The sequence below is a fragment of the Eucalyptus grandis genome, chromosome 9, assembly GCF_016545825.1.
Source record: "Eucalyptus grandis isolate ANBG69807.140 chromosome 9, ASM1654582v1, whole genome shotgun sequence".
Classification (NCBI taxonomy): domain Eukaryota; kingdom Viridiplantae; phylum Streptophyta; class Magnoliopsida; order Myrtales; family Myrtaceae; genus Eucalyptus; species Eucalyptus grandis.
In genome coordinates this window covers 33176573-33189489 of record NC_052620.1, presented here as the reverse complement: position 1 = coordinate 33189489, position 12917 = coordinate 33176573, and the positions used below count along the sequence as shown (strand labels likewise).

Here is a 12917-nt window from a genome sequence, read left to right as displayed (position 1 = left end):
GGCCATGCAAATGTTTTTCTGGCCGAGCTATGCCAATTGGCTGATGCTCGCTCCTAGGTCCCAAGAGGGTTCACTAACGAGGCAGCGCCTCTTATTTAGCTCGCTTACCTCAGCCATCATGTCCTGATGAGCTAAAATAATTAGCCCGACGGGGTTCCTTCTAGAGTTGGTCTTGCTCTTAAAAGAAAATTTGATCTCACAGGAAAGCATGACGTATTATTAACTACGGGGATGTAATCAACATCATCAAACCAGCGACAAACTTCTCGCCAGACTGCCTTAACGATAACTAGGGTTTTTTTAAACTCGTCTAGCACGCATATTAATCTATACCACTTCCTTCAAACAGCATGAGGTGCTTCGTCAGTAATCTAGAAGTCCATCTATAAATTCTGGAAATAACTCCGACCTCATCTTGCTGTCCTTGTCCAAGATGGCGTCCGTGAAAGAGCCGAAACAAGAGTACGAACCGTCTCCGAAATGGCAATCCAGTTCTAGCGCTCCCTCGCACGAATCTCCGGGTTCGGCCCATTTGGCTTCGTTTTTACAAGCCATTGTGCCGACAGGGGTGTTGGGGAGCGCTTGTTTTGCCATATCGCTCGCACAGTTGATGGACGATGAAGACACTATATCCTGCAAGTCTCCTTCGCGCTTCGGCAATACATTGCCAGTGGGAAATGGCTGATGCGAAATCGAATCGCCAGTCCAGGCAACAAAGGGAGGAGGAAGCGGTGGACCATCCGATTGTTGCGTGTTAAATCGTGTCAGAGTAGGAGAGGATGACGAGGAACAAGAAGACGTGACCTCGCTCAATACACATTGATATGGTTGCAGCTGCATAACATCTTGGTTCGCCACCTGGTACTGAGACCAAGAGAGGTGATTTTCGGCAGTGAAATTCTCATGAACTTGCTCCATCACGGGCTTCATGATCGCATCCAAGTGAGAATTGGAGCCTGCAGGGACCTGAGTCAAACACGATGGCGCGGGCAAGATTTGGCGATGTCTGGCGTTTGGGCAGCCGCTCATGTTCTCAAAGTCTGAGAAGATCTGAGAGAAAGGCTTGTGGGTTAAAGGATCGATTCCCATCTTTTGGAGCTTCTTCTTGAGCTTGGTGTTCCAGTAGTTCTTGACATCGTTGTCTGTTCTTCCGGGCAGATGTTTTGCAATTAGAGACCATCTGCAACAAGACCATATCATGTAACCAATAAAAGCGTGAGAGGAGTACTTAGAAAATACGTAAATGCTGCATGCATTGGAATTAAGTTACACACATCGAAACCTTTCATGACAGAAAGATGGGTTGATAATGAACTTTACCCCACCAACTGTTGAGTTCATTAACGTTTCCTTCCAAACTCAAGATCTACGAAGTTAAAACTACAACCCTCTGTCTGCATTAATCCACTCATCCGCGGAAGAGTCTTCTCCGTGAAATTCGGAGGGGAACTCGACAGGAAAATGAGCAGCGATTTGAATCATTCATTCAATCTAATGAAAATGCATGATAAACTCCGTTCCTTGTAAATTCTATCGGCTTTATACATTCAAAAGAATAACGCCATTCGACAGAGAAATGATGAGCAAACTAGTGAGACCTGCTGCCAAAGATTTTGTGGAGGTTGATGATGAGATCTTCTTCTTCAGGGGAAAAGCCATCATGCTTAAGGTCAGGCCTCAGGTAATTGGTCCACCGAAGCCTACAGCTCTTTCCACATCTGTTTAACCCTGCATGTGCGCGCGCGGGCACACCTAAAGTAAGACTGAGCTCTATCAAAACATGGAAATAACGAGCTGAGAAGGGACAATGATCTTGTTCATGAAAGGATTGGAAACATAAAAGAAGACCAGCTTTCTCAGGGACCAAAGTCCAGTTGCCAGTCCCGTAAGTCGATACGTATGCGAGTATCTTGGCATCTTCTTCGGGCGTCCAAAGGCCTCTCTTCACGTTCGACTTGTCGCAGCATGGCGGTCTCTTCATGACGGCTGACAGAGAGAGCGAGAGAAAGAGAGAGATCAGAGAAGATGAATATGAGGAATGCGTTGAGACGAGAGGAGGAGGAAGAGGGAGCGTTTATGAAATGACGAGGCGAGGAATGCATGGAATTGGCCCTGCCCAGCAAGCCCTATTTGCATGTTTGTGTATGAAGCTATTCATATAAAACGACTCGACGAATGACATCACCTTCTGATGCCTCTCTCTCTCTCTCTCTCTCTCTCTCTCTTCAAGATGCAGATACAGAGAGTCACACACCCTAACCCTTTTTGCCTCTCCAAGAACTGTTTGTTTGAGGATCATTGGTATTGGGTGACTCGTTTAAACCAAAGACGGTTTGATTTTGATTCTCTCTTGGTTAAAAATTGTGTAAAATGCAAAGTCGTGAAGTCCGCATGTCGAGCATGGTGTTACTACAAATGCTTTAATGTCTCCAGAATAATCTTGTTCGGTCTCTGTGGTTCTCAATTCTGTCTTATGAACATGTCAAGAACAATTCACTCTCATTCGCACTCGGCTTTCATCCATGCATGCTCCATCTTGTACCTATGTTTTTATTTCAGATTAAGTTATGCAATTACTTACTCTAAAAATTTATGCTATGATTGTACATCCGCAAAATGTTTTTCATAGCTCAATAATCGCATTTTTCTTCTTATAGGCAAAGAGAAATGTAATCAGGATATTTGACATAAGGTAACTCAAACAATTTTAAGGCTTCATAAAAGCGAATGATCAAATTCATGACGAAAATTATTATCTTGAAAGATGGCGGTCCACAAAATTATATCTTTTTTGTTTGCATATAGAGCTTGGAATTAACCAAACTTGGCGTTGAGGACATGCTTTTACATGATGAAGACGCGCTCCAAAGTGCTTATGTTCAAAATGAACGATGACCCATCGAGGTTGCGGGCCTTTCTGCGGCCACCCTTGATTGACGTCGCCCGGGGCGGCTTGCTACTTCCAATCGAGGTTGCCAGCCGCAGCGATGTGGGTTGTCCATGGAGTACGTTGCACACAGCAGAGAGAGAGAGAGAGAGAGAGAGGCATTGGCGGCTGAAAGCAAGGCGGCGGCAGTGGCGGTGCCATGACGATGGGTCATGGTGAATGGTGATGGAGGAGGCTGCAAGCTATAGGGCATGTGGTGGGTTGAGGAGTTGGAAATGGAAGCTAGGATTTGTAACAGGTGAGTTGAGAACTCGGTGGCATTCTATTCAGGGAGGACAATCGAGTCATTTCGCCGTCAGATTATACCTGAGGCTGTAGCCTGTAAAGCAGTGGCTTTATAGCAGAGGAAAGTGATTTTGTGGTTAATTGTGAGGGGGGTATTTGGCATTTTGTGAGAGAAGAATAAAAAAAGTTATAATAAGTCGATTCTAAATCTTTTAATTTGACCAATTTAATTCTAAATCTTTTTGTATTAATACAAATTCAATCCATCCACTTAATTTAGGTTGGAAATTGTTAACATGAACTCTGATAGTTCCACATGACACGAATAACACTTATGTGAATATTTTTATATAACTTTTAATGTTTTCAAAATTTTTAAACATTTTTTCCTTTTTTTTTTCCACCCTTTGGTTGGTGAGGCCTTCAGCTAGAGGCTAGTCTGGGTGAGGGCCTCTGCACCGTTGCTGGCCACAAGCGAGTGTCAACCCATTGCTTAGATCCAAGCAAGGGCCGAAACCTTCCCCAAACTAGGCAAGGGTGTTGGAACCCTTGCCGGCCATGGGTGAGGGCCTCCGCGCCCTTGTCGGGCCAACATGTAAGGATTTCGACCCTTGTCTACCAAAGAAAGAAAGAAAAGAAAAGAAAAGAAAAGAAAATTTCTAAAAATTATTTAAATTTTATAAAATTTGTTCACGTTAACGTTGGTTATAGTACATAAAAGTGTGAATGTCCGCGTCAACAATTTCCAACCTAATTGGCCAGATTCTGCTAATGCTAAAATGTTTAAAATTAAATTTGTTAAATTAAAATATTTAAGAATGAATTTATATCAATGCCATAGATTTATAACTTTTTTAATACTTTTCTCAGCATTTTCTCATAAGAGAACTATACATAAACCCAATCATTGACTTATACTTGAGAGCTAGACATAGACTAACAATCAAGTCTAAATTACGACAAGTATCGTGATTTGAGGAATTTCTTTTCGAGACTTTAGCTTAAAGCTCTCAAATTAGATTATGTGAAGTAACATGTGGTCCACGTATTGCAGTGCGCAGCTTTGCATTCCCTAGGGATGTTTTGTAATTCGATTCGATACGGCTTGTGCCAAGAGGGTTGGGGATCTCAACCTACGAAACATACGTGACCCGACTTCGCCAAAGAATCCACAATCACATGGCTGTCCAAGCTTCTTGTGTCAATGAATCAAAAGTTGGTATTGGTGCCTCCAAATCCACTTCAAAACCAACAACACATGCACAGTAGAGGTGAGCAACACGAAGAGACCAAATTGAGAATCACCCATATTGATTGATTTTGAGCGATTTTCAAGGGCGCTGATCTAATTCTCGGTTCCATAAAATTGGAACTGATAATTTTCGATCCAATTCCTAGTTCTGGAGAGAAACCGAACTGCCTAAATTGGATCAATGATTTTTTTTTTTTTTTTATTTCTCATGCAAATTTCTTTCCTTTCCCTTATCACACATCCTGCTCGGAACTACTTTGTTTTCCATATTTATCCTCTGTGTTTGGGTGAGCTGCTCATAAATTAACCACTATGAATAATATATAAACTCTTAAAGAGTGTACAATACTGACTAATTAGTATCATAATAGAGTTGTGATGTGGTCAAATCCATAGACTTATCATTAGAAATGAGTAGTTTCAAATTCTCAATGTCTGGACAAGAATATGTGCGAAGGGTTGCATTTTGATTTCACTTTTATCTCCTATTGGACCACCTGGGAACCAATCCTTTAGGTCCAATTCACAGTTCTCGGATGAGATGGGACCGGACGGGACTGGAAATTGATCATCTCTTATGCACTGTCCAGCTGGCCCTCGGCCCTTCCGAATTAGGCATCCATCGCTAAGCTCGGTGGAGGGTCATTTCTGGGCATGTGATGTGAACCGTCGGGTGTCGAGTTTTGGCCCGGTCTGGAGCTGGCTCTTTTCTCTCTCGTATTTGCGAAACCACTCGACCTAAATGATGTTGCTTTCCTAAACAAACACGAACCAGTCGATTTCAGCCACATGCAGTTCGGTCCAAAGCTCGCATGCTATTTTTGGATAGAGCCCATTGACGACCACCTGTCTCTCTTAGGGGTGAGCATGGTCCGGGTTGGTCCAGGCCACCCCCTAACCCTAGGACCAACCCGTGCACGGTGTCGGTCCTCAATTTTAGGACCGAGGACCGACCCTATTGAGCCTGGGACCAAGGACCGGACCGACCCAATGGGTTCGGTCCGGTTGGTCAACCAGACCGATCGATAATTTTTTTCATCTTATTTTTATACTTCCTAAAAAAGCAAATCTACAAATTCAAATTACACATCCATCAACAATACAGTATTGTGCAACTAAATTATAAAATACCAATACATATTTAGCAAATTTAAGATGACACAATAATAGAAATTTCGTATCCGCTAACCGCTCATCGAGATATGGGATAAGATGGAAAGTTATTGTAATCATCTATCTTTAATATTTATAACACCATATGCAAAAGCGTTTTCCTGATCATGTAGAGTCCACTCAACCAAAAAATGAGCTTCGCACCACTTGACTAGCATTTGATCATGTAGAGTCTACTCAACTAAAAAATGAGCTTCACACCACTTGACTAGCAAATCACCGTAGCAATGCAAAGTACTACTCTACTCTTCAAAAACTTCTACCATTTGACACAAATTGAAAAGCAAAGTGCAGCTGAAATTCATTAGTAAAAAAAAATTAATCATAAAAAGTTCAAAATAACCATGAATATATAACTTCACATCTTGTTAATTCACTTGAACTTCTAAACACTTGAAAACAAAACAAACGACACATAATTAATACTTAACAAAAGTTTTAAATTGAAATTACTATTAGTGCTATTGATAGAACATCTCAATATAATATAATATAATAGACATTTTACTTAGGTTTGAATATATAAAAGAATTATAAATAATATAATATAATATACGGGGTTGGTCCTGGGGTTGGACCGACCCAAAACTCTGGTGACCGAGGACCAACCCGCAAATGTTGGTCCTGAAATTTCAGGACCAAGGACCGACCGGCCAGTCCCTTGGGAACCGGACCAGACCGGCGGGGTTGGGCGGTCCAGGGTCGGTCCAGTCGGTCGACCCTAAACCGCTGCTCACCCCTAGTCTCTCTCCCTCTCTGTCTGTCCCAATCAATCATGGCCACGAAATCCGAGGAGGACCCATGAAAAGAAATGGAAAAAAAAAAAAAAAAAAAAAAAAGAGGCAGTAGAAGAAGAGGAAGATGAGTGGGGTCCAGAGATGAGTGGCGCTCACTGAGGAAGCGCCGCGTGTACACCGCGCCGACGATAAAGACCCCACGTCGGATTCGCTTATCTCTCCATCGTCAGCGTCACCTCTCTGATCCTGCAGTACCTTTCGCCAGGGAAAGTACTCGCAGGAGGAGGAGGAGGAGGAGGAGGAGATGGCAATAAGCGAGCTTGGAGGAGCTTACTTGGCGCCGTGCCGGCAGCCGCTGCTCCCTTGCTGGACGAGCGGGAGGAGCAAGTGGGGGTGGCCGAAGCAGCAGCGCCGGTTCTTGCGGTGCCACGCCGCGAGCCACCGTGGGGAGGCGGCGGCGGGGAAGGAGGCTTCCACTTACAAGTCCAGGATCGCCACCGACATTCCGCTTTACGAATCTCCTGGGGTCTCTCTCTCTCTCTCTCTCTCTCTCTCTGTGTTGGGCTATCTGGGGGTTACTGCTTTTTGGGTGACTTTGCGTTGACTGCGTGCAGGCTTCGTTCGATCGGTATCTGGAAGACAAGCCCAGAGTGTTCCAAGCGATCTTCCCTGATAATCGAAGGAGCCAACAGCTCAACGAGGTTTTTCCCTCTTGAATTGTTACCGCTCTGTTTCTTGTTGATTCCACCGTTGCTGTCTAAGTTAGTTCTTGGGCGTTCGATCGCTGTCTAGAAATTGATAAACACGTGGCTTCTTGTGGAGTTGAGAGTAATGGGCACAACCTCTTCACTCTCTGTTTGATTTCTCACGCCGCATTTCCTTATGGACGCGCAGCCGAAGTTACATTTATTGGTGTTCAGCTCTCGTCTCTATGATGAGCTGAACTGGGGTCTCGCTATACATGATTCTACAGAGTCTTATGAACTTTTCATGTTTATGGTGATTCTTGAACTTTACCAGGGAGAAGATGTTGGGCATATTCTAGAACGCACCATACCTCGTGGCCATCAAAGAATCATAATGTCTGGTCTGGGAAATTTGCGGCATTGCCATTCACATGACAGCTATATTTCTCAAAGTGCTGTTCATTAGGACAAACAGAATGCAATCACAAAATTTTCCAGCAAAACTTAAAACCTCAGATGCAATCCGAGTACCATACTTGATACTAGTTGTACATTTCTTGCAGTGAGTGATGGAAAAGATAATTTACCGTAGGCTGACTCCATATAGGCTTGGAGCCCCTGTTCTCAGGCTGCTCTGAAGCAGTAGTCACACTTGGCAGACAATTCAACAACTCCTGCTGCCAGAAGCTCATGCTTCTTTATGGTTTATCTTGAAGAGGCCCATCTATGTTTTACAAGGGTGACTCTATATGGCTGCATTCGATGATACCAACGTAAGAAAATGAATTTGTGAGCAAGAAGGTCATCCTGAATTTTTTAACAGTGGGGAATCATAAACACTGTAAATACCTCTAGGTTAGTGCTCATGATCACTTTGATAAATTATGGGCGCAACTAACCAGTGAATCTTATTTGAATGGAGGCTAGAAAATTGGGCTAATCAAACCAATTGACTCTTGTGGCTTTCAATCATAAAAAAGGAGGCATGACTTCTTCATCTTCATCTATTAGAGGCATATTGCTATATCTGCAAGATCACGCTATTAACTGAGTTTGCTTGCTTTACAAATTCTAGTCAGGTCTCAAATGCCATCGCTATTTACCTTGCAAATGGTATTCCTTTTTCTTTTTCCATATTTCTTTGCCGGACCACTCTTCTCCTGTCCAAAATCTCAAGTTTATCGTCATCCAGGAAGAGTGGAGAATTCAGATGCTGCCCATACAATTCCTATTCCTGACCGTCCGGCCTGTAATAGACATGAGATTGAGATGCAAATCAAGGGGGAGAGATTATCCGCCACAAATTCCTCAAGATGTTTCTAAAGTACTTGAACTTGATATTGTAAGGACTAAAGTTCAACAAATCTTGCGTGGTCCATTTCTTTTCCTTACCTTTATGATGACTCCAGAACCATTCTTCCACAGACACGGTGGGAGCTCCAAGGGCTGGACAGCATTCTTCAGCCATCTCATTTTGCACTCGGTGTAAAAGGAGCACTTTATCCAGATAGACATGGAACAAGGAACCGACTCAAAGGTCAGCTAGAGATGAGCATGAGCTTTGTCCTACCTCCAATGCTTGCTCTGGTTCCAGCAGATGTCCTCCAAAGTGTTGCAGAATCAGTGAGAAAATTAAAGCCACCTAAAGTTCACCATCAGTGTCTTTTTATTGTAGTTGCTTTCTGCAAGAATTTAAGAGATCTCTGAGCAATACCTTATGAAGACCCGTATTTTTGTTCAGGTATTGACGAGGCTGGTAGAGAACATGAAGCACAAAGTTAATGGCAGCTTACTTGCAGATTATAGCAAATTCAAACGAGAGCAACCAAGGGAGCCGCTTTAGTCCAACCATGACAGGGCAGTGAGCATGCCTAAAGTGAAAGTTGAACGCAGTGCCCCACACCGGACAGACAGCCTGAAGAATCTTTCTTACATGCCAGGATCATTGCATTTTCGCTAACTGAACTTCATCAGTCCACTTACATGTTGCCTTCATACGGATATAGCAAAATATGGCTGACGTGTGAGAGCACCCCTGAAGCTCCATGTAGCAATAGTCAGATGTAGGCATTGCTGTCAGTCTCTCAATCTTCAAGAATTTCTTCACTTTTCACTAATTAGGACAAGCCAAATAGCTTAACTTTCAAAATTGTAAGCTATATTGTATTGGCATGTTATCTAATTTGAGACGTGAACAAGATCTGCAAATTCATAATTATGGAGCTAAACCAGAAGTTTCGAGCTGAGGCAGGGCTTTTCAATGTAAATGGCAGCCCTACCTTTCTTTGACAGGCCAATGATTTTTGAACCTCTAGGCTCTAGCCCAGCAGGAATTTGTTTCCTGCAATTTGAGAAACCAACTGTAGCATAATCCAAGCACCAAGCATCGCTATTACTGCAGTTGACCTACCACTGGAATTAAAGTTGGTCATTAATGCGAATCTATGACTGAGGTTCAAGATCTAACAAACTCGGAAAGTTTTCAGTTGAAGCAGTCAGCATTCACCGATAGTCACAGCAAGAACAGGAGCCATGCTTGAAGTGGTGAAACCGACTTCGGTCTCTTATAACAATTTCCCTTTCATATATGTCTGAGACAATCTTTATAGCGGCATGACAATCTTGACATATTCTTAGATTTTTCATTATGTACAAAGGTATTCGAGCCCTGGTGCTTATAAGCCCAAAGCACACTGCCAACTTCTCACTGTGTGAGAACAGTGCCTGCTCCTTCTCTTCCTCATTGAACACATGATCGGAACCAGTTAATAGTTGTAAGCTAGTATTCGGACTGTAACCGGCCAAACGCAATCTCCGTATCATTTCATCCAGCATAACATATATTTCTCTTGTTCGTGGATGTGACTTATCTCCAGCAGAGAACTGATGAAACTTGCCATCAGTATGGATAAAGCTTATTCCAGGCACCTTCCTCGTGGCCCCCCTCCTAAGAATATGCCTAAGCGAGTTGGCTTTCTCCAACTTTCCTTCCAGAGCATACATATTAGATAGCAATACATGGTATTCTGTATTTTGAGGATCCAACTGAACCAGCTGGTTCAAAATACGTTCGGCAAGCTGGAGTTTGCCATGGACATGACAAGAACCCAAAAGAGATCCTAAAACCACTTCATTCGGAGGGACAGGCATCGTCTTTATCACCATCTCTGCTTCCTCTATCTCACCAGCCCGACCTAGAAGATCCACCATGCATGCATAATGTTCAACTTTAGGTCTTATGCCATATACAAATTGAAGATCGTGGAAAAAGCGACGGCCCTCATCAAGGAGGCCAGAGTGGCTGCAAGCGTTCAACAGAGACGTAAAGGTCAGGTCATCCGGCTTTGCTTCTCTGAGCATCTGAGGAAACATACCCACTGCAACTTTACCCAGCCCGTGCATTGCCAATCCACTAATTATTGCATTCCATGTGACTGCATTCCTAACAGGCAAGTACTCAAAAACTTTCGATGCAGTATTAATCCTACCACATTTGGCATACATGTCAAGTAGTGTTGTCCCCACCATGACATCCATATGCTTACCCATCGTCTTCAAAGCATAAACATGAACCCACTTCCCCATCATCACATCTCCTGACTGAGCCGAAGCGGATAGGAGAGAACAAAGTGTGACGCTATTTAATCTCATACACCAACCAAAAATTGCTTCATGTAAAAGGCTAAAAGCTTCCTGGGTATATCCACTTTCCACATAGCCCACAAGCATGACAGTACTCGCGACCTCATTTCTCTCAGGCATCTGATCAAACACCCCCCTCCCACTTAATACGCCTTCCCACCTAATCACGCCATCTAAAAACACAGTCCAAGACACCACGGTCCACTCCTCCATCCCAAAAAACACCCGCCTCGCTTCGCTCATCAGCCCGCTCTTCACATACACATCCATGAGGGCATTAGATGCCTTGGTACTAGACTCAAACCCCATCTTCACCAACCACCCATGTCCCTGCATCCCCACATCCGCATTGATCAACCGAGCGCAGGCATTGAACAGGCAAACCAGGGTCACGTCGTCCGGTCTCGCGCCCGCATTTCCCATCTCCACGAACAACCGCAGAGCCTCGAAGGGCACGCGATGACGGGCGAGGGAGCCCATCAGCACGGTCCAATCGACGTTGTCCTTGTGCGAGTCAGGAATTCCGTCGAACAATTTGCGCGCGCAGGTCAGCTCGCCGCAGGAGGCGTACACGTGCAGGAGGGTATTGCAAAGGAAAGAACTCGGCGACGCGGCGAGCCCAGTGGTGAGCGCCAAGGCGTGGAGCTTCTTGGCAGGGCCGAGAGAAGATCGCCGAGCGCATGCTCGCAGAAGGGCGCGAAAATGGTGGGAGAGGGAAGTGGCGGCTTGGAAAAGTGGCCATTTCATAGGATGATAGGAGGGACGAGGATGTCGGGGGATGCGGAGCGATTCCAGATTGATGAGTTGCAGAAGTCCCTTCGATCCGGTACGAGAGTTAGGAAAACATTTGCAGAGGTGAACACGGGGCCACGGAATCGATCGATCTCTATTAGCCGTTTGTGTTACAACTCTCGGAGGGAAGTTGAGGGCCTGTTTGGCTGCCAAACAGTGCCAGATTTGATTTGCGAAAAAATAAATTTAATTTGAGAAAAAAATTTGATACGTTCGAGAATTAAAGAAAATCGTTTTCTCTTTCATCATCTCGGTTGCCATCCGCCATCGCCCGCCATCCATCCGCCGCCCGTTTGAAATAATTAAATGGCTGAAAATTATTATTACGACTGAGGCAATGAAAAAATAAATCATTTTTTAATCATTTTTTTGAAGGCCGAAAAATATTTTTAAATGAAGAAGAAGAAGAAGAATAGGAAAAAAAGAAAAAGAAAAAAAGAGAAAAAAAAAAAGAAAAAAAGTAAAAAAGTAAAGAAATTATTTAAAATTTATTTAAAAATCAAAAGAAATTAATTTGGAACATAATTAATTGTCAAAGAATTTCCAGAATAAAACCGGTGTATCAAACGACTTTTTTTTAACAGAAGATAAAAATAATCATTACAAAGTTAAACTAGTGTTTACACTATTTGATTTGCAAAAATAAATAATTTAAAAAATATATTTTAAAGATAATCGTTTTATCGTTTGAAATAATTAAATAATGACAATTATTATTATTACTGATAATGAAAAAATAAATCATTTATTTAATCATTTTAAAAATATATATTTTTTATATTATTACACGTCCTGTTTTATTTTATTTTTTAAACTCGGGAATTGGCTTTTTGTATCATTTCTGACTAGGCAAATCACAACTCAGGTTCCGACCACCCAAAAAGAAAACCTACAACTCGAGTCTATCACATTATCGTTGCTTGCTATATCTACAAAATCCATTTTTCATTTGATTAGAAATGTTCACATTGACGGCTCGTGAAAACATTTGATTGTGCAATTATAATGAAGGAGCAGCCATTGCAGCCATTGACTTTGTAGCTTGCTAGCATCATGTACGATTGAAATCCGACCAAATGGATGGACACAATAAAGTTATAAATGTTTAGGGCCCATTTTTTTTTTTTAGCAAAAAGGAATCCAGGAAACATAATAAATACTTGAAAGCTTTACACCTTTTGCATCATTGCTGAACTGTGCTAAAATATAGATTGTCGTTCATAATAAATATTTTCTGTCAATTAATCATTGTGAGCGACACTTCGCAATCATTTATTTTTCATAAAACAAACAGAATATTTTCTTCTTAGGCAAGAAGAAAGTCTTGTTCACACTTGGTTTATGCCGAAAACCTTTACCAAAATATCATCTCGACTAGGCTACAAATCAACTGGTTCAAAATAAGATTGACAGTTGAAATAATTCGTTGCTTCCAGATTCTCACACCACGTCTTCTATCTCAA

The 12917-nt window shown here is 42.6% G+C and overlaps 3 protein-coding genes across 5 annotated transcripts; 1 reads left to right on the top strand and 2 right to left on the bottom strand.

Annotated features, from left to right (window-relative positions):
• Positions 1 to 363: 363 nt before the first annotated feature.
• On the bottom strand, positions 364 to 1981 carry LOC104420690 (transcription factor MYB35). The gene is made up of 3 exons (XM_010032485.2): positions 1849 to 1981; positions 1599 to 1728; positions 364 to 1180 (listed from the first exon to the last, which is right to left on the bottom strand). Exons 1-3 carry the CDS (start codon positions 1979 to 1981, stop codon positions 364 to 366), a joined length of 1080 nt encoding a protein of 359 aa, XP_010030787.1.
• Positions 1982 to 6560: 4579 nt separating this feature from the next.
• On the top strand, positions 6561 to 9235 carry LOC104419414. The gene is made up of 5 exons (XM_010031071.3): positions 6561 to 6860; positions 6949 to 7035; positions 8213 to 8362; positions 8446 to 8643; positions 8762 to 9235. Exons 1-5 carry the CDS (start codon positions 6639 to 6641, stop codon positions 8861 to 8863), a joined length of 759 nt encoding a protein of 252 aa, XP_010029373.2. The 5' UTR covers positions 6561 to 6638; the 3' UTR covers positions 8864 to 9235.
• Positions 7464 to 11565, bottom strand: LOC104419415 (pentatricopeptide repeat-containing protein At5g15340, mitochondrial). 3 transcript variants are annotated; one of them, XM_039302216.1, is made up of 2 exons: positions 7870 to 11565; positions 7464 to 7773 (listed from the first exon to the last, which is right to left on the bottom strand). In XM_039302216.1, exon 1 carries the CDS (start codon positions 11407 to 11409, stop codon positions 9523 to 9525), a length of 1887 nt encoding a protein of 628 aa, XP_039158150.1. In that variant the 5' UTR covers positions 11410 to 11565; the 3' UTR covers positions 7464 to 7773; positions 7870 to 9522. The 3 variants fall into 3 exon arrangements, with proteins under 3 accessions (XP_039158150.1, XP_010029374.2, XP_039158151.1); XM_010031072.3 differs by having other exon boundaries at positions 7464 to 8047; positions 8124 to 11565; XM_039302217.1 differs by having other exon boundaries at positions 8124 to 11565.
• Between the last annotated feature and the right edge of the window lie 1352 nt (positions 11566 to 12917).